The 22,159-nt window shown below is 38.7% G+C and overlaps 1 protein-coding gene across 3 annotated transcripts in view; it reads left to right on the plus strand.

Annotated features, from left to right (window-relative positions):
- Positions 1-22,159, plus strand: part of ttyh2.S (tweety family member 2 S homeolog) — a 94,659-nt gene that overhangs the window by 33,444 nt on the left and 39,056 nt on the right. For all 3 annotated transcript variants that reach the window (XM_041577653.1, NM_001087123.1, XM_041577654.1), the window contains 2 exon segments: positions 9,657-9,877; positions 16,091-16,186. In XM_041577653.1, coding sequence (XP_041433587.1) covers positions 9,657-9,877; positions 16,091-16,186 — 317 coding nt within the window.

Raw genomic sequence — 22,159 nt, forward strand, 5'->3', positions numbered from 1 at the left:
GTAACAGTTGAGACATTTGTCTCTTACAAAAGTAAGAGCTGACAGAAGCAACTAACCTCCCATGCACCCCCTGCTTGGGTACATGAGAGTACAGTTTTCCCATTTGACTCTGCAAGCACCAGGAACATTGGCTGTTTTCCTGTAAAAAGGCAGTGGCAGAATTACAGGGAGTGCTTTCGGCCCTGCACATCCTTAGGGCCTGCCGGAGACTTAAAAAAACAACTACAAGGGGCCATCAATCTGGGCAGTTGGGAGATGTGCCCCAGGACTCTGTCTGAAGCAGCCATAATCTTTTTCCTGCTTTCTTGACCTTTTTTTAATTGTTTGAAAGAATGGACAAAGCCTGAGGCTCACACTTACTTAGCTATCTTTCACCACTTACCCAGATCTGGAAGAACAACAAAATTTTGGTGATAATAATTTGGGCCGAAGAGTCAATTCAGCAAAAACACTACTCTGCTGTAGGAGAATGCCACCTTTAAAGGGCCCATATATTAGAGGATAAAAGATTCTCTTTGCAAAGGCATGCTATGACAATTCTTCAACCTGCTACAGCACTGTCTCGGTTAGTACACACAGCAAGATTCTAGAGCCAGGAATAAATTAAACATCTGCCTGCTTCACTGCAAGCCCTCCATGCTGACCTACAAAGACTCAATTCTGCTCACATTTTTCTGGCTGACAGCTAACTCTAGTTTTGACACAGTAGTAGCTTTTTGCCATCAAGCAAGTGGGCAAAGCCTGAAGCAATGAACGGGTCCTATGGTAGACCATGGATTTCTCAAGGGTGCCTCATTTGCTTCTTTTGTAATTCCTCAGAATAAAGAATACAGGGCCTACAACGCCCAACTCTGCATGAACCTTGCGTCCAGTTCTAAACCTGAAACCACTAAACCCATTTGTCTCCAAACAGAACCCTATGTTCTGTATTCACATCTTTTACTTCTCACTGCTTCATGATGACAGTGGACCTCCAGAATGCCTACGTGTTACCATCCAGGACAAGCACTATTAGTTCAGGATCCTTCAGCCTGCATGGTCCAGAGGGTCTTTGTATCACCACCTGACACAACGCAGCTGTATAGTACACCACATGAGGAGCCAGCTTATACTAGTCAGCACATCCAATTCCTGTTAGTGGTTTTGGGGGGGAAGGGCAAATTTCCTCCACCTAACTACCTTACTCACCAGACCAGAGTGAGCGGGAACTCCACCCAGAGGTCTTCAACCAGATTGTGGCCAGGTGAGGGTATTTAGAAGTGTCTTATGTGGATGCATTATTCATACGTGGGACATTTAGCAGAGAGTGTGCTTTGCCACCACTGGTTCTTCTTTAGGGGATAATCCAAAAGATACAACAGGGAAAGACCATTACCATATTGAATGCCCAGATTGGCCTAGATCAGATATCTGGTACTCAGATCTAATTACTGTGTCAGTGGCCAAAGCATGATGGCTACCACCCAGACCAGATCTGCTTACACAGGGACCAATCAAGCACGAAAATCTAATTATGCTACGTTTAACGGTCATGCTATTGAGTCTGACCTGTGGCACTCCCAAGTGCTTCTCTGAGAAAGTAATACACTCCTAAAAGTCAGAAAACCCCCCATGGACAGGGTTCTGCGAGAAAACCTGGAAGACCTTTATTTCTTGAGGTGACCCAGCAAGAGTTCATTGGCAAGAGGCCTTTATTCAGACTATTGTTGAGTTTCTCACTTAAAGTGATACTGACACTAAAAAACTACTTTTTACATATGAATGTACATTAAAAGTTACCTATAGACCATGTTGATTGTTTTTTGCTGAGAGGTTTGTTTTTGTAAGCAATTGTTAGTTGAAGTTTCTAAACCTGACTGTTTTGCCAACCTGACTGTCCCATCTCAGCCTGTCAGTTAAAGTTTCTAATGCTAACGGACTCCTGCTGCACAAATATGGCAGCTCACTCATACAGGAAAATGGGGCATCAGAAAGGTAATGTAAAAGCATTGTGCAAATACTTTATGGCAAAGTTATAAGTAGATTTTAAAGGGGTGGTTCTCCTTTGCGATAACTTTTAGTATGATGTAGAGAGTGTGATTCTGAGACAATTTGCAATTGGTTTTCAATTTTTATTATTTGTGGTTTTTGCGTTATTTAGCTTATTCAGCAGCTCTTCAATTTGCATTTTAAGCAATCTGGTTGCTGGGGTACAAATTCCCCTAGCAACCATGCATTGATTCGAATAAGAGACTGGAATATGAATAGGAGAGGCCTGAATAGAAAGATGAGTAATAAAAAGTAACAATAACAATACATTTGTAGCCTTACAGAGCATTTGTTTTTTTAGATGGGGTCAGCGACGCCCATTTGAAAGCTGCAAAGAGTCAGAAGAAAAAGGCAAATAATTATAAAACTATAAAAAATAAATGATGAAAACCAATTGAAAAGTTGGCCATTCTATAACATACTAAGGTGAACGACCCGTTTAAAGCCAATATTATGATAGATGTAAACAAGAGTTTAATTTTTGGTGTCAGTATCTCTGTAAGGTTTTCGGACTGGTGTTCAACATAGCTGCCCTCTTGCATAAGGAGCTCTGACTCATTATCCACCACAACTGGGTGGTTATCAATTCAGTTCCATCCTTTACCTCAAGACAATCTCTTTGTAACCACATTAAAGGAACATTAACATCAAAAAATGAAAGTGTTATAAAGTAATACAATTATAATTACAAATATTGTTTATATAAATAAGTTGCTGTGTAGCAATGGGGGCAGCCATTCAAATGAGAAAAGGGTCAGGTTACACAGCAGATGGCAGATAAGCTCTGTAGAACATAATATTGTTATCAGTTATCCATTATTTAACCTGTGCCATATAGCATTTTTCAATTTTCGCCATTGCTACACAGCAGCTTGTTTATATGAATTATAGTAGTGTTTCTGAAGCAAGAAAAAGTGTGGTGTTGGGGAGCACCAACCATCAAACACAGTGTATGGTGTGCAAGGCCAAATAATAACTATATACAAAAAAAGGAGAGAAATAGAAAGAACTGGCCCTCACAGTTGCACCTTCCCATATATAACCTCCGAATTTTTAATTAGAAGTATTAAAATTAAAACATAACTTTTAATCAGCATTTAAAATGGATGTCCAAACAAAAAATGTTTAAAAAGACAGCTAGAAACAGGACGTTGATTGACCGGGTAAAAGGAGGGTTGTCACGAGTAGTGCTGAGCAACAGTTTAACCAAGTGATTGGTTAATCCTAGTGGGTGTTAGGTATTGATTATGAACCAAATTAGCAAATGGCTACCTTGCCGTACTGGTAACTACCAGTTCTGTGGCTAGTTTAAGATTCTAACCCACGGTTCATTCTGCCAGTTCCAACCCCTTCACCCTCATAGTACGCCACCCGCTCTAAAGTTCCCTTCAGTAGTAATGACGTGTTCCTTAGGCACTTAATTTTCTGCAAAGAGCTAAGGTTCTGGCCCACGGATCATTTGACCACATCCAACCCCTTCACCCTCGTGACGCACCTTCCCGATCCGTTTTCCCATTAAAGTCCCTATCAGACGTCCTGCCTAACTGAAAACTAAAAGGTGCGCCTCGGGAAGGTGCAACTGTGAGGGCCAGTGCTTTATATTTCTCTTCTTTTTTTGTGTTTCTGAAGCAAACAGATCAGTTTTACCAGTGCAGGACAACAGTGCATGATATTTTCATTACTTTCATTTTTTGGTGTTACTGTTCCTTTAAAGAGGAGATTAACCTCCTATCATTTTTCAGTGCTAAGCAAAATGGGTTCTACAAGATAGATATAGTCAAATCTGTCTGGTACTAGTTGGATAGATCCAAGGAAGGAGGATGTCTTCCTTGTCACTAACAAGGGTTTTCCCCAGATTATAATCGTACTATAGCTAGATAGCTAGTTAATACTGTAAATTGTGGTTATGATCTTAAGGGACAAACCAGACCCTTTACTGTTAGGGCACATTCCTCTAGACTAGAGCATTTAGTAGCTCTTGAGCCTTATGCAATTCTGCCAGTGCCAACCCTGATCAAATATGTAGGGTAGCCACCTAGGTCTTGCTTTCTACTTTTGTGAAGTTTTATAGACCTAACATTTTCTAAGTAGGTTTTGGACATCCCTACAATGTCTGCACTGGCAGGGAGGGGTTTTTTTTCTAGAGAAAAGGGGATTTGAATTTTTTTTGCACTGGAGGATCCTTTTCTCAATTTTTTTGCCCAAATTGTCAGTGCGGTAATTCCTGACCTTAATCAGTTGTTAGTTTCAAAAAGATTTGCTAGTAACTATTAGTTGCTACTAAAATGTTTTAGTTACTTTACACTCTCTCTCCTACTGTTCTATATTCTCTGCTCCTCTATACTTGACTATTCTAAGAAAACTGAACTGTACTGGAGGAGCACTGATTTCTTCTTTCTTGCCTTCAGAGGTGAACAGGGGTGGAAAAAATTCAGCTCCTATTAACTTTAAGAGCTGAATTTCCGGTTTTCTTCTCGTACAGAGAGCACAATTGTGCTCTCTGACCCCTCTGCCAACATCGTAGACCAACCCCTCCGGCACAAAAAAGGAGCACGCAGGGGAGGGGGGGGGGCAGCAGCAACCAGCAGTGGGTCCAGGATTGTCCCTGGAAGTGAATGCTTACCCTAATAGCATCTTCACTGACAGTTCGGGTTTTCAAAAAAAGGATTTTACAATTTAGATAACTGCAACAACAACAAGAATGTCATCTTATTATAGTCAATAGGAACAGCAATGGACTCATTTGTTATTAAACTACAAAACAATTATAGGACACCTTTACAAGTCTGTGTGACTGTGTTTTCAGAGTGTGCAAACATCCATACAGTTTCACCATAGTCATTAAAAACTGTAATTCGTGTTCTCTGATGCTTTTTACTACCAATTTAGAATATTCGTTACAGTTGTATCAAAATGCAGGTATTGAGTTCTCTGGGCTCTCCACCAAAAAGCCTTTTCTTTAATTACGTTTCAGAGGCTATGTATCTTTTCTGACATCCATGCAGGAGATAAAAGAGAAACCAGGGCCACAAGGTGAGAACCTTGCCTCAGGCGGCAGCAGTCCCAAGACCGCCCCTGAGAGAAACTCAAATTTTAATAAAAATCCGGGACTGCAAGCTGAGCTGTCAAAATCAGGACTGTCTGGGAGGTATGCATGTAGTGCATAAATTATATCAGGTCTAGCCAAGACTATTTAGTACCCTCTTCCAATTCAAAGTCTTAATAACCAAATCTAATAATTATTATATAATACTTTGCCAGTTGACTTAATAATGAAGCCCGGCTGCTTTACAGCAGAAAGCCTATTTAATGTCTTTGCCTTTAGATGCAATATGCTACTGTATATCCACTCCAAACCTACTACCCCAGAGTAATTAGCCTCCCATCTCTTGTTTCTTTTTAGTAAACCATATAATATTGTTTTCTCCTCATCTCATCTTTCTGCCTCCTCTCTTTTGCCTAGACATGCCTGTGTAAGCCAACAGCTGGGCATAGATTTCCCATCCCCCAGCACATTCTGGTGCCTGAGATAATACCTCCCTCCCTCCCTTGAGATGTATCCCCCAGCTGCAGTCCATCAGCTTCCCAGACTGAGGGCCATTAGTATGGGAGGAAAAGGGAGAGATAAATATCTTTTATTTCTGCTGATAAGGAGATCAGGCTTTGTGTGGCTCTTTTAATAAAATCAAGATTAAATCTATGTTCCATTACTGAGATTTTTATTGAGAGTGGCATTCTGAATGAACTTTCGTCTCTTAGATCATGGTTTGTCCCAAACATGCCTACTGCCAGTGTAGCTAAAATGTGGCAGAGCCAGAACCCTTACAAGAAGAAATATTTTTGGCTGAACACAGGCACACTTAGGCTTTCCATTATATTATAGCTGCTCTGCTAAAAGAGATTTGAGGGTTCATTTACAAGTGCACCTGCAAGTGTGGGTGCTCAAAATGAATGAATGGAAATCCCTGCATATTACGGCACTTGTACTTGCTACACAACTGAGCATATTGATGTTTGAGTATCCTACATCTCTGAGCCTGGCAGTAGGTCCAGTAGCTTCCTTACAGCAAGTTGCATGAGAAGATGTATCAGACTTGTCCCAGCTGTGCTCAGTGCATACATTGTTTTGAAGTTGCATTCTGAAAATGACACAAATTTGAATCAAAACAAAGTGCAGTCACATCTGTTTTGACATTTCGGGTGCAACTATGATGACTGCAACTTGCAGTGTGACCCACAATTATGCTAGAACTATGGGGAAAATGCTACATTATTGGTAAAAAAATTGCAATTTACATCAGAATTTGCATGTTGCGCACTACACTTGCATTGTTAATTCACCCCTTTCATGTTCCAGAACCATTAACAAGGAAAAATTAAAATTCCCAATATGCATTTAAATACAATATTTACTATAGAATATATTCATAGTTGGACTGGGCTGGCAGGAGACCGGGAAAAAAACCTGGTGGGCCCGGAACTGGTGGGCCCCGCCGACCTTATTTATTTTGCATTTACACAGTTTTTATTTTCACACTGAACTGTTCCTTTAAAGTAAATGCCCATTAGTCTAGTAGTTAGTCAGGACACCTATATACTAAAAACAGATATAGATTGGAAATCTAAGCTAGATATATCAACAGTTAGAAATATGATATTTCACTCACCAATAATATAGCATATTTACTAAATTTGCATGGGTGCTTGTTGTGTGGCCTCCAGGATTTCAGTAAGGTGGTCTTAATCCTCCATTTCCTGGAGAGCCACCCCTCGGATAACTCATGAAACAAAATATTTTTTTTTTCTTTTCTTTCTTCATTGGTGATTAATTTTGGTTGAATTCTCAAAGTTATGAACACAGTTAAACCAGAAGAATAGTTTCATAAGCATAGTTCAAATCAAGTTACTATACTATCCTATGGGTTTTTGCAACAGTTTAATTCCGCATTCAAATACGCATGCCTACAATTTGCATTATTTTACGCATGATCCTTAAACCATAAACATTCAAATACGCATATAGAATGCAGCATTACGCATATAATTTTACGAATGGTCTCATAAATGTATGCATCAAAAACCGGATGTAAAACATGTCACTACACATGGGTTTGAAATAAACGCGTAAAAATGTGCGTAAAAACACGCGGTAAAGCTCACAATGGAATATGCATTAAACAACAAATGATGCGTCTTCAAGAAAATAAATAAGACGTATTTAAACAATAAAAACGAGCTACACATTTTAAGGATTACATGTTACATGTTAATAACAGAATGCGAAGGAAAAATATAACAAGCTGCAAAAGATTATTCCATGGAATGTATAAAGGTCCTATTAAAAATGTAATACTAAATATGTTATGTAAACAGTTATATATGTTGATATGTCATTCATTTGACAAATGCTGTTAATAATTGAAAAGAATTTCCAATAAAAATTATTGAAACATAAAGTAAATGCCCATCAACACACCAATTAAAGAAGATGGGAATCATACAGCTAACACAACTCGGTAGGTGTAGTAAAACTACAACTAAGCCCTCCACATAGGAATTAAATCTCTAAAAATAAAACCTATAGCACACATAAATGCACCGCAGAAATAGGAGAATTGCCTGTTAAGTGCAGAAAAATCATAGGAAAGGAAGGGGGTACAATACTGCTACATGGCTAAATAAAAATGTACTAAAATACAATGGAAGTGCACTGATCTGGCCAGATGAAATAAAGACATAGAGAAAAAGAAGATCAATGCACATTCCCTGGTCCCCTGTCATAAGTAATCTATGCAGATGCATGTATTTACATAGACAGGGGTTTTTTAGTTACAAAATTATGATCATAAGATTGATAAGCCACCATACCACGTCAAGGTAAAACCCATATGGCGGACCCTAACTATTTACCTCTGGCAATAATACTCAAATGCTAAAGCTTACCGGCATAAAAGCACTACCTGAAATAAAGGTCTCCCGACCTGGTTATTGCTTTATCTTGTATTTTGTTTATTCCCACCCCTTGTTTGTTTTTGGGGCATGACTTGGTAGATCCTATGTGTACTGATATGGAGAGAAGCAGAAGAAAATGAGAATTTCACTTACGTTCATTTTCTAAATTCCTTTTCTTCTAGTACTGACATGTCAGTACAGGTTTTCACATGCTAAGTTATTAATATTGGTTACTGTACCACTATGGGAAATGTATAACAGTGGTGAGGAGGAAGTCAAGTGGTCGTATAGGTCATAATTAATTTTTAATTTTGGCTATGTTATAGGTCCTACCTATTTGTCTGTTTGTACTGGCATGAAGGGAAAACCCCTTTAATCTGCACTATCCAAAATTCATTTTAATTTTAAGTGCCATAAATCCTTCTCTGTTTAAAAGAATAAGCAGTTTACAACTCTTCATTATTTGATTAAAGTCATTCAATGATGGCCAGTACTGGAATTGGAGCAGGATACCAAATTGCATCCTGTCTGGTGGGATGCAAAGTTTGTGCATACCTGAGCTATTCTCTTTTTTATTACTTTGTATTTATTTGGTTTTAGAACTTTTCCAATTAAAAATTTGTAGAAGGAAAAAGAATTCTACAAAAACAAATAAACATCAGCAGAGTATACACTATAAATTGCATTCTCCGGAGCTAATCTTTGTATGCTTCAGAGCGTTTATTTGTGGGTTGACCCTAGCAAATTTGTCACTGACTCTATCCCACCATGCCTGCTGCTTGACATATTTGCCAGCCCCACTCCGAGCAGCAGTGGCTGCCACCACCAAACTAGTTTTAGGCACATATGGGAAAAGGCAGTCAACAGATGGCAGTGGTAATATGACTGACTCTACAGTTGGCCATACTGTAAAGATCCACTTGTTTAGTGAGGTTACCAAGCAAGCAGATCTTTTACTGATAATGCCCACCTTAAGGTAGGTGATATTGGGCTGATCTGATCACAATGATCTAATCACAATGTAGAACAAGCAGGCCATCAGGACGAGGACAGCACCAACAAACATATTTTTTAAGAGCCTAATCAACAGCTGATGTCTTCCTGTGCCCAAACTATTTTAAATGACACCCAGAGAAATCATATTAACATCTAAAACAATTTTAATAATGACAGTTAACAAATAACTAACAAATATGACAGCTGCGGAAACAGTGGGTAATATTATAGAAAACACAAATTGAAAGAGTTATCTACTCATTATGCTGTTTTTTCCTTTATGGCAAATAAAACAAAACAGCATACCCTACTTCAATGTTGGGATAATAAAAACAGAATAAGGAAGCAAGTTTACTGATGCTGGACATGCACACCTCCATTCTTGATTCCTATGTGGTCCCCTTTCAAGTTGCTGACTAACTCAGAGTTAAAGAGCTGCAAAGCAGGAAGTATTGTTCAGGCTATGACATCCAGTCACTTTATACATTACATTTTTGGCTAACTATATTAGAAACATTTTTTATTTTGCACAGCCTATCTATTTACCCACTTTTTATTTTTACACTGAACTGTTTATTAAAAAGAAGCTTGCAGTATGTGTATAAGGTTTCTTTGTATGTGGCCTTTATTCCCAATTTTATGCCAATTCAAACCCTGCTTTTATTCTTCCTGCCCAACAGGTGTCAAATACCAATGCCAAGATGAAGGAAGATCTAGATCAGCATTTGTTTCGCCTAAATGAGATATTTGCAGCACGAGGAGATTATATCCAGAGCCTTAGATTCATGCAGCAGATGGCTGGTAACATCATCCAGCAACTCACCAGCTTGCCTAACTGGCAGGGAACCAGTGTGAATTTTTCAGAAATTGCAAGAAATGCCAGCATCATTGAGTATTACAGGTACCACAATATAGCAAATTAACAGTAGGTACACATAAATGGTAATCCCAGTCAAACAATATAACTTATACAGTGATCCCCAACCAGTAGCTCTTGAGCAACATGTTGCTCTCCAACCCCTTGGATGTTGCTCCCAGTGGCCTCAAAGCAGGAGTTTATTTTTGAATTCCAGGCTAAGAGGCATGTTTTGGTTGTATAAAAACCAGGTGCACTGCCAAACAGAGCCTCAATGTAGGTTGACAATCCACATAGGGGCTACCAAAAGGCCAGTCACAGCACTTATTTGGCACCCTTAGAACATTTTTCATGCTTGTGTTGCTCCCCAACTACTTTTACTTCTGAATGTTGCTCATGGGTTCAAAAGGTTGGGGACCCCCTCCCTAGCAACAGTGAGATAAATATTAATTGCCATTGAGGAAGGACATATGAAGGAGATAATACTTCATTATGCCTGAGCCAGACATTCATTTAACTGAAAATACCTGTAAATCAGGAGCTATTGGTACTCTTCTGAGCAATTTAAAATATCAGCCCCAAATACAGCACACAGCACCAGTGGGATATTAAAAACAACATTATATTTCTTGACCTATGGTCAATTACTTTCCACTTTTTATTTTTTTTTACCATTTTTCCAAAATTGAAGTCTAAAGTTTAATGTTCCTGTCCCTGGTGTATCAGTCTGGCACCTCAGTAATGCATGTGCAGATTCTGAATTGTTACATTTAATTGTTACAATTGTTACAATTTGCTACATTCGTTTTATATACTTCTCATGTGCATTTGTGGAATATTAGTAATTATTGTATCAATTCTCACAGCTGCCTTTAATGAAACAGGGATTCTGCTCAGCAGAGACAAAAATAACAAATATATCATGTTAATGTATCAGTTTAGAACAGTCTGTGCCCCACCCCCCTCCTAGAGCTGCTTCAGAAAGACATAAGATGAAAACGTAACCTTTGAACTGCAATATTAGAAACACTGTTGCAAATAGAAAATAATTGGAAAATCCTTTTTTTCTGGTGAACTCTCTGAAACCAACTGAACTTAAAAAAAGTGTTGGAAGGTGAACAACCCCTAGTAAAGATGGAACATTAAATGTATACCCTTTTTTACTTTAGCACTTTCAGCTAGGGGTTATTAAGTAGAAAATTTGAATACATGAACATCCAGAAATATTTTTTTTGGGAAAACAAACATACTGTATCTGATTTCACAGTTCGAAAGGAAACTATGATGCCCTGTATCTACTCTCCATGGCCATTTCTTTACCTCCCTTATGCTCCTCAACTTATTCCAATGGGAATTGATAGATTCTGGGACTCTCTCTCTCTCTCTACTTTTCAGAATTAGAATAGAACACGATAAGGAAAGTGATTGCATTACCTTGCAATCCTAGGATGGTTCCTACAAGTATTATCTGTGGAATCAAGCATGTATGTGTAAAAAAAATATATTTCTGGAAATTTACAGTAGACAGAGGTCATGCACCTTCAACCTATTTAAAATCCTATTCCTTTACAATTGGTCTTCATTATTTATATGTTATACTTTTTGAGTTATTTGCCTTTTTTCTTCTGACATTTTCAAGCTTTCAAATGGGGGTCACTGACCCCATCTAAGAAACAAATACTCTGTAAGGCTAGTCATTTATTGTTATTTCTTCTTTTTATTACTTGTCTTTTGATTCAAGCCCTCTCCGACTCATATTCCAGTCTCTTATTGAAATCAGTGCACTAGCGTAATTTGGACCCCAGCAACAGATTCATTAGCTCATAACAATGTTACAATTATTTATTGGGCTTACTCTGTGCTTGAGTTGGGTTATAATAAGTGGAGGGGTTTTTATGTGCATGACACGCCAAATATAAGCCATACCCACAATTATAAATCACACCCACTATAGTAATAGGTAACATCATAGTTACATAGTTAAATCGGGTTGAAATAAGACAAAGTCCGTTAAGTTCAACCCCTCCAAATGAAAACCCAGCATCCATACACACATCCCTCCACATTTTTAAATAAATTATATATACCCATATCTATACTAACTATAAAGTTTAGTATCACAATAGCCTTTGATATTATGTCTGTCCAAGAGATCATCCAAGCCATTCTTAAAGGCATTAACAGAATCAGCCATCACAACATCACCCGGCAGTGCATTCCACAACCTCACTGTCCTCACTGTGAAGAACCACCTACGTTGCTTCAAATCAAAGTTCTTTTCTGCTAGTCTGAAGGGGTGGCCTCTGGTACGGTGATCCACTTTATGGGTAAAAAGGTCCCCTGCTATTTGACTATAATGTCCTCTAATGTACTTGTAAAGTGTAATCATGTCCCCTTTTTCCCCAACCTTTACAGTCTACCCTCATAATTTGTCTTCCATCCCTCTAACCAGTTTAGTTGCATGTCTCTGCACTCTCTCAAGCTCATTTATATCCCTCTATAGGTACCAGGGACCTATAAAGAGGCATAATTATGTTTTCAAGCCTTGAGTTAATGCCATTTTTTTTATGCAAGACAGAACTTTGTTTGCTTTAGTAGCCACAGAACACTGCCAAGAATCAGATAACTTGTTATCCACAAAAACCCCTAGATCCTTCTCATTTAAGGAAATTCCCAACACACTGCCATTTAGGGAGAGCGAGAACCGCTCCGACTCACCGCAAATTGATTGGAAGGCAGCCGGCACAGTAAATCCAAGTTCGGGTGCTGGAAGTTCGGCGTCCCAAGCCGTAAACGATAAGGATAAATAGAGAGCGATTGCGCACACCAGGCTGTTAGTAAAAATAGAAAATCTTTATTTTGCCATTTAGGGGCAAATTCACCAGGGGTCGAATATCGAGGGTTAATTAACCCTCGATATTCGACTGGGAATGAAAATCCTTCGACTTCGAATATCGAAGTCGAAGGATTTTAGCGCAAATAGTTCGATCGAACGATCGAAGAAATAATCGATTTTAATCCATCGATCGAAGGATTATCCTTCGATCAGAAAAAACTTGGAAAGCCTATGGGACCTTCCCCATAGGCTAACATGAACTTCGGTAGCTTTTAGGTGGCGAACTAGGGGGTCGAAGTTTTTTCTTAAAGAGACAATACTTCGCTATCGAATGGTCTAATAGTCGAACGATTTTTAGTTCGAATCCTTCAATTCAAAGTCGATGGTCGAAGTAGCACAAAAAACACTTCAAAATTCGAAGTTTTTTTACTTCGAATCCTTCACTCGAAGTTAATGAATTGGCCCCTAGGTGTATAACTTGCATTTATATTATTTTTGCCAAAGTGCATAACCTTGCATTTATCAACATTGAATCTCAGTTTCCCAGCATAGACAAATCACTTTGCAAAGTGGCAGCATCCTGGATGGAACCTATAGTTCTGCTCAATTTAGTATCATCTGCAAAAATAGAAACAGTACTTTCAATGCCCACATCCAGGTCATTAATAAACAAGTTGAAAAGCAAGGGACCTAGTACAGAGCATCCACTGCCATCCCAGAATTGAGGTCCCTGCTTACCTTCTCATAAAAATAAATTAAGTTAGTCTGGCAAGATCTATTACGCATAAAACTATGCTGGCACAAACTCATAGTATTATGATTTGCTATGAAGTCCAATATCTTATCCTTTATTAACCCTTCGAAAAGCTTTCCTACCACTGACATCAGAGTAACTGGCGTATAGTTTTTATGCTGAGAACGGGATCCCTTTTTGAATAGCAGCAGCACATTAGCAATTCGCCAGTCTCTCTGCATCATGCCAGACCTCAATGAATTTTGAAAAATTAATTAAAGAGATTTGGCAATCACAGAGCTAAGCTCGCTAAGTACCCTGGGATGAATACCATCTGGCCCCGGACCTTTGTTTATCTTAAGATGTTCTAGTCTCTTTTGAGTTTCCTTATGTGTGAACCATTCACCAACACTTTCTAGTTTCTCCCACTTTAAAGCACAGGTACTTTGCAATTTCCATTTTGCTTTATCCAACTGAACAGTTTGATTGTTACTTTGTTTAGCTTTACCAAAGTATGTGGCCTGTAAGGACCCCAAAATAAAATAAATGCCCATGCTTTTTTTTGCCTGCCAAGTGCCAACTCAGCTTCTCCACAGCCCCGCCTGTGTATTTTGTGTCAAACACCCCTGAAAAAAACACATACACATTTTCACATTCTAACTAATCCAAAATGGGTAAATATTGCTTTCTAATAGCTTTAAGAAGGAGTTGGATGGCTTTTTAGCAAGTGAGGGAATACAGGGTTATGGAAGATAGCTCATAGTAAAAGTTGATCCAGGGACTAGTCTGAGGCAAATTGGAGAAGCTTAAGCTGGGGTTGATTCCTATGAATCAACTGGCAGCCAGGTAGGTTAAAAAAAGTTAAAAGATTGAACTTGATGGAGGTGTGTCTTTTTTTCAACCTAACTTACTATGTTACTGTAATCTAAACTAAAAAGCTTTACCATAGTTAATGTTTGTTACATTTCTGAAAAATAAGCTAACATTATTGCAGTTTGGTCTAGTTATCTTACAAAATGTATTACATACAAAAATGAAATAACCTAAATATGTACACCAGAGGTCTACTGAACAATTTGATGCCCAATATACTGTACATAGATTTATTAGGGACCTAAAATGAAAATCATGCATATGCATTTTCTTGGCTGCCAACTCCATTTCTTTAGCAAATTAAGCCCCCTGTCTGCTATTATATGTAATATAGCACAACCCCAGAATATTCTATTTTTCCCTCTCTCACCTGTGCCTGATTCTACAAACACATTATTTAATATATATTATCCATACTCAGAAGATTTACTAATCTTGCATCAGCAAGATGCTCCAAATTTCCAACTACCTATGCAGAATACACAATCATCACATATATATTTTTTGATGTTGTTGTTGCATCTATTGTCTGGGCACACCTGGACCTCCTGACACTTTTCTGTCACGGAAATAGTGTTTCTCTTTATTATCTAATACATAATGTAAGAGATATTGGTTAAGATGATTGTGTGTATACATCAAAGTGTGTAAAAATGAATACCCAAATGTCACGGCCGGCACCCAATACCAGAACAAGTGCCAAGGACCCTGGTCTCGGCTCGGCTTCACCAGTAGTGTGACCACCTTTGGGCTTCGGGAGGAGCCCTCAGCTTAATTGGGTGCCACCTGAACTTAACGAGGGGTACAAGGCGAGGTGTTCTGGCTGGCAAAGGGGCACAACCGGATAGCAAGAGTCTTTGGGCAGAAGGTCAAGGACAAGGCGTCTGGTGGAAACGGAAACAGGACAGACCGGATCAGAACAGGCAGATAACAGAATCGTCAGGCAGGCAAGGGGTCAAAACCAGGTAATCAGACAGACTGGATCAGGCAGAAGGAGTAGTTGTTAGGCAGGCAAAGGGTCAAAACCGGGTAATCAGACAAACAGGATCAGGCAGGCTCGGTAGTCAATAAACAGGCAGGATCAGGATACAGAGGTCAGAATAGTCAGGAACAGGCTGGGTCAAACATGGGAAGAAAAGTCAGGATAGCAAATTCAGGAACAGGTAGCACAAGGCTCAGGAAACCACAGGATATGATCCTATAACGGGCACTGGCTACAGGTCTGAAGGGGCCTTAAATAGGGTTCCAATTCGGGCCAAAACTTGCGCAATTTCGCGCCAATGCGTGCCGGCGCAATCACGCCAAGCGCCTGCGCCTTTAAGAGACGTGCAGGCGCGCCGCGTGCGCCCTAGGAATCCAAGATGGCGCCGGCAAAGGAAGGACAGGAGCGGCACAGCGGGTGTCCACGCCAAGGACGCGGCGTGGACCCCGCTGCCCACTAGACCACCAAGGTAGGTTTCTTACACCAAATTAGTGAATTAGTAAAGCCGAATTTCCGGTTTCAAAACGAGAAATTTGGCTCTTCAAAGTACAGGAGCAGCTTTTTGCTGCCCCTGGAAATGCATCTGGCGCTGCCGTCTGAGGCGAGCGCCTCAGCCCACCTCATTGGCCGAGCGCCCCTGCTTATCTGGGTACATAAGAACAACAACACCACAGACACAGAGATGAATAGCAGCAGACTGTCTATAGACTGAAAAACTCTACAGGAAATAGTGTGTTATATTTTTATCTTGTTCCCTCTATGTTTGGTTTGATGCTAGCCTTTTCTCATGATGGATTACTTTAACTAAGTATTAATTAACCGTTTCTTTTCCAGGTGGCTCTCATACCTCATCCTTTTCATCACCGATGTTGTCATCTGCCTTGTCACTTGCTTGGGACTTGCAAAAAAATCAAAGTGTCTGCTTCTAACGTAAGTGCTCCTGACCAGAATGGTCAATAGGGTCTAGTTTGCTGTACTTCCAAGCCTTATACTATGTACCAATTTTTAAGCAAATTCCTTTATTTAACAAGCTGCACCCTTGGAATCACCAAACAGTGGTTGATTCCACTTGGTTCATTGTAGTATAGAAGGAAATATTAAGATACTGGAAAATATATACACACCAACAAACACATACAGTTAAAACCAGATATTTGCACACAAGCATATACAGTAATACATTCAAAAACACACAGCTACTTGCAAACTCCTATACTCAAAGCAGATTGTGGGAGCTAATTGACTCAGAGATTAATCATTGTGCTGGAAGCTTATGTTAGTGTTGCCCCTCCATTGGCCTATTCTCCCCAACATTGCTGGTGCACTCACATCAGGCTAGAAACCCCACACATGTTAAAATGCTTACAGTAACTCCTATGTGCAATAATTACAATGGCAGGCTATTTACCACTTAATAAATAAATTACTAATAAAATTACTAATAAAAAATGTATAGTAAAGAAGGCATAATATAAGATCGGTACAACTTTTCAGTTGAGTTGTTTTCAGTTTGTTTGCCAGAAATAAAGACTTTTTTCAATTACTTACCATTATGTTTTACCGTTTTCCAAAATCAAAGTTTAAAGGGGAACTCCACAAAAACATAACTTCAGCTTTTTGAAAAGTTAACATAATTTCAAACAACTTTGCAATATACATCATTTAAAAAATATGCAGACTTTTCATGATTTTTAATGGTTTCTAACAATTCCCTAAGATTAGCCCCTGCTCTCCTGCTGATCTCTCTGACTACTTTGCTGTGCTGGCTGACTACTGTTACTTTGTATCAACAGCCAGCTGTCCTTATCCTGCATCCTCCAAATCCCACAATTCCCTGCACCCATGATTTCAATAAGGAAAGTAACATCACAATGCATTGCATTTTGGGTTATGTAATTCCTGCATGCTGTCTGTAAACTGTGGAGTAGTTGTTACAATTTGTAACATCAGTGTTTTAGTCCCTCCTTCCCTGCCAGGATTTCAAATGATGCAGAAACAAAAGAACTGTTAAACAGATGGATTTCAGCATTGAAAATGGCATTTATTCATACTTTTTGAAGAAACAGGTAACTGTAATGGATATATTAGAGGATGTGGGCCTCTTTATCAAATTTTGGTTTAGAAGCCGGAGTTCCCCTTTAAGGTTGCTGCCTCTGGTGTTTCAGTCTGGCAGCTCAGTAATCGGGTGCAGATTCTGAACTGTTACAATTTTGGTTAAATGGGACTCCACAAAAACATAATTTAAGCTTTTTGAAAAGTAAACATAATTTCAAGCAACTTTGCAATATACATCAATTTTAAAAATATGCAGACTTTTCATGATTTTTAAGGGCTTCTGACAGTTCCCTAAGCCTAGCCCCCTGCTCTGCTGCTGATCTCTCTTGACTACTTTGTTGAGCTGGCTGACTAGTTACCTTGTATCAACAGCCATCTGTCCTCATCCTGCATCCTCCAAACCCCACATTTCTCTGCACATGTGATCTCAATAATGAAATGGAACATCACAATGCAGTGCATTATGGGTTATGTAGTTCCTGCATGCTGTCTGTAAGCTGTGGGGAAGTTGTTACAATTTGTAACATCAGTGTTTAGTCCCTCCTTCCTTACCAGGATTTCAAATTATGCAGAAAGAGAAGAACTGTTAAGAGAAGAACTGTTAACCAGCATTTATTCATACTTTTTGAAGAAACAGGTAACTGTGATGGGTATATTAGGGGTTTCTGTGTTATGTAGGCCTCTTTATCAAATTTTTGTTTGGAAGCCGGAATTCCCCTTTAATACATTTCTCAGCAGCATCTCTGGATTATTAGCAACTATTGTATCAATTCTAACAGCTGACTTTAATGAAACTCAGGGATTATGCTTAGTACGGCCAAAGATAAAAAATGTATTAACCAATGTATCGATTTAAGACAGCTGCTTTAGAAAAGAGAAAAATAACACTTTACACTTCAATAGTAGAAAAATCGGAAGTAACCGGAAAAAGTATGTTTTTTCTGGTGAACTATTTGAAGGTGAACAACCCCTTTAAAAGAGTTCAACTGTTTAGCCAAAAAAACCCTACCCCCCACCCCACGTAGACTGCTCTCCCTCCTCCCCCCCCCCCGGGCAAATTACCAATGCCATGTGTTACTTTAGGGAGGCCGAGAGAGTTTTGTTCATAACTAAGAGATTGATGTAGGGTGTAGGGATTTCGGTTTTTCAAAAATGTACTGATTTTTCTTTCAGCTATAAGCTCATAACCAGGTATTGGTTTCATCTTAGTAATGGCACAGCTGGATAGCTAGAAGATTGGCAGATATGGCACATATTTTTTCCCAAGATAATCATTTGGAGATTACATATTTTCACTTACAAAGAACTTCTCCCCACCTGAGTTGAAATATTATGTTGCATTCTTTTCTTCCACAAATTGCTTCCCAGATCCAAACTGCTCAGTAGTGATGTGCTAAAAAAAAATCATCGAAACCCATCTTAAAATTACCTAATGAATCTGGCAGTACAATTGATTCAGGGAGATAATTCCACAACTCCACATTTTCACTGTAAAAGACCCTTTATGAAGGTGAAACCTCAAATGGATCCCCTTTGATATCCCTAAGCCTAGTTGCCATTCTTTGGGCTCTCTCTAATTTAGCAATCTTGTGTTTAAACAATGGTGACCAAGTGCATATTCTAGATCAGTGGTCCCCAACCAGTAGCTCAGGAGCAACATGTTGCAAAACAGAAGAGTGACTCCTCTCGTGAATCTAGATGCCTTTAAATACAATTCAATATCTTGTTTGCCGTGGCAGCTGCTGACTAGCGTTGCTTGCTACAATCAGGTATATTATTTATATGAACGCCATTATGGATTTGCCTAAAGCAAATCCATTAAGGGAGTAAGTTGTTTACATAGTTTTATATCTTAGGTGCGTAACCTTGGATTTATCTATCTTGAGTTTCAGCTGCCACTTAGCCACCCAGATTGTCAGATTATCAAGATCCTGCTGTAAGGATGCCACATCCTGGATGCAATTTATTGGGTTACATCATTTTATATAATCTGTAAACTTTGATACATTACTTAAAATGCTCTCCCCTAACTTATTAATAAATAGGTTAAATAAAAGTAGACTAAAAACAAAGCCCTGTGGGACTCCACTAAGAACCCTACTGAATGTACTGTTGATAACCACCCTCTGTACACAATCCTTTAGCCAGTTTTTATCAATGTATTAATTTCATTAATGACAGATGAGATTCAGCATTGATAAATGTAAGGTTATGCAGTTGGCCTACAAACATGTACACTTGTGCAGTTATTTATTATGCTGTGTAAAACTAAATTTTCTGTAAAAAAGCTATGTATAATAAATGGTGAATTTATCAAGATGTGTGTTCTTTTATGCCATGCGAACGACAGATTTGCCACTGTTATTTTACATTGTTTCAGATCTTTTTACAAAGTGATGCCTGGTAATGTGTGGCGAATTATAGCAAAGTTTTTTACACCACATAGTAAATCTGCCCTTTATTTTAATGGCAGACAAGGAAAATGCTTTCTCACTGGCAATAATGGAAATCGTCGGTGGGGAAACGTGCATTGTTAACATGCAAAAAGGGTTCTCTGTTTCCCCAAGGCTGTTGTAGTGGCGGATTTATCTGATAGTTTCAAGTAAAGGCTGGATGCCTGAGAAAATATAAGTTCTAAAATATATAACAGCTAGGCAGGTTTTACTGAGGCAAAAAAGTTGAACTTGATGGGTGTGTCAAGGGAGGGAATACAGGGTTATGGAAGATAGATCGTAGTATAAGTTGTTTTTTTTTTTTTGCCTTCCTCTGGATCACCTAGCAGTTAGGCAGGTTATATATAGACTAAAATATATATAGATTAAACTTGAAGAACGTGTGTCTTTTTCGGGTGTTGAATCCAAAAAAGTTTCGGTATTCTGGCATCAAATCTTTTTTCATGATTTTATCGAGTTTTTTCCCGAACAAGAAATTTTCATGAAAATGTATTGATAAATAAGGGGAAAAATTAGTGCAGATTTGGTTGGAGTAGTTTTCAAAAAATTCTGAGAATTTTCAGATTTTGATAAATAACCCCCTTAATGTCTATTTGGTTATCATTTACAAAGTCAAGAAATTATGAGTTGCTGAAATTTTAAAGTGTTTGACCTTCTACTTTAGAGGCTCTTGCAAGAAGACAAGTTGAATTCTCTGGGTCAGTTTTCAGTAGGACAGCCTTCAGTATATATGTAAATATCTGTATGTATGTATATACTGTATGACTTTTCTTATAAGACATGTTGCAGAAGGTTCTGTCTCATTAGAAAAATCTAATCTTGAACCTCCATCTGGCAGCTGCACCCTGTGTAATAGAATCACGCTTGTGTCTTATTGATTTTCTGTGCCGGTTTTGGAGATGCCATGTTGTGGAATCAATCTTACTGAAAATGAGTTGTTTCAGTTCTCTCTCTGACAGAGGCTAATTCTGCTTTTCTGTTCATCGATATCTTTATCTAGTGAAGGTTTTAATGTAAAATGATGGTGGTTTTGTCACTTTTTTTCTATTTAATACTGTTAACCAATAGTCTACTTACACAGCTGGGCCTCTAGGCTATAGTTATGTGAAGGCCACTCTTGCCCTTCCATGCAATCCTTCCTGACTCCAAGATGGCAATCGGACTAGTCCCTGGATCAACTAGTACTATGAACTATCTTCCATAATCCTGTATTCTCTCACTTGCTAAAACGCTAATTTAACCTCTTATTAAAACTATCTAGCCAGTACAACTGATCAGGGACAGAATTCCACAACTTCAAAGGTAAAACTGGAGAATTGGTGATGTCCTCTCTGTTATTCCAGTATTAGGGTCCTTTATATAGAGTAGGGGTTCCAATAAGCTGTCTCGACTTTACAAATCAAGCAAACTTTACTCCGGAGAACCCATTCTTCATGTAGTCATCTTTTTATTGTGTATTGCACAATACACAATAAAAGATGACTGCATGATAAATTGGTTCTCCAGAATTCCACAATTTCACAGCTCTCACTGTAAAAAAAAACCCTTTCCGAATATTTAGACTGAATCTCCTTTCTTCTAATTGGAATGGTGCCCCCTTGTGTGTCAGCTGGAATAGTTAGCTGACCTAGTGTTAAATAAAGCATTAGAGAGATTATTACATGATTACCTTATATATTTATACATAGTTATCATATCACCCCTTAAGCTACTCTTCTCCAGTAAACAACAGCCATGTTCCAGTGAAGCCTTATACGTCTTTGGGAAGAGGAACAATTGCAAGTATACAAAGGGTGTGGTGCATTCCTTCTGCTGCTGGAAAACCTTTGGAGATCCTCTTATTACAATTTTCTATGGCTGGCCCAGTCAACCCCTCCTTGGTACCTATTGATTTATGATATAATTGTTTGAGATGGGAATGATAGTGATGGGAGAAAAGTAACTCAGTGAAAAAAAAAAGAATTGAAAAAACATGATACTACTGCAGAAGACATGAATAATTGAATAGTTACCGAGGAACAGGGCAGAGCTGAGGCTGCAGACATAATGCAGAATCGAGTAGCATGTAATGCAGGATTGAATATCCACTACTAATGCACACTAAATCTAACTCGGGTCAGAAAGAATTGGAAGAACCCATATTTAATCATCTACAATTAACAAACATAAACAACTCATTGACATCTGTAATCCAGTTATAAAAAGTAAAGAACAGCTTTTTCCCAATACTAACATCAGCACCTGCCAACATCCGCTTATAGAACATTGTTTGCTTTAGTACAACTCCCTGAATCACTCCAGTAGACACCTGTTGGTTGGTGGTGAATTATGGGAATTGTAGTTATGCTATGTAAGAAGTGTAGCATACAATTTTCTTATCCTGTTCTAGAAGCTT

This window comes from Xenopus laevis, chromosome 9_10S, assembly GCF_017654675.1.
Source record: "Xenopus laevis strain J_2021 chromosome 9_10S, Xenopus_laevis_v10.1, whole genome shotgun sequence".
Taxonomy (NCBI): domain Eukaryota; kingdom Metazoa; phylum Chordata; class Amphibia; order Anura; family Pipidae; genus Xenopus; species Xenopus laevis.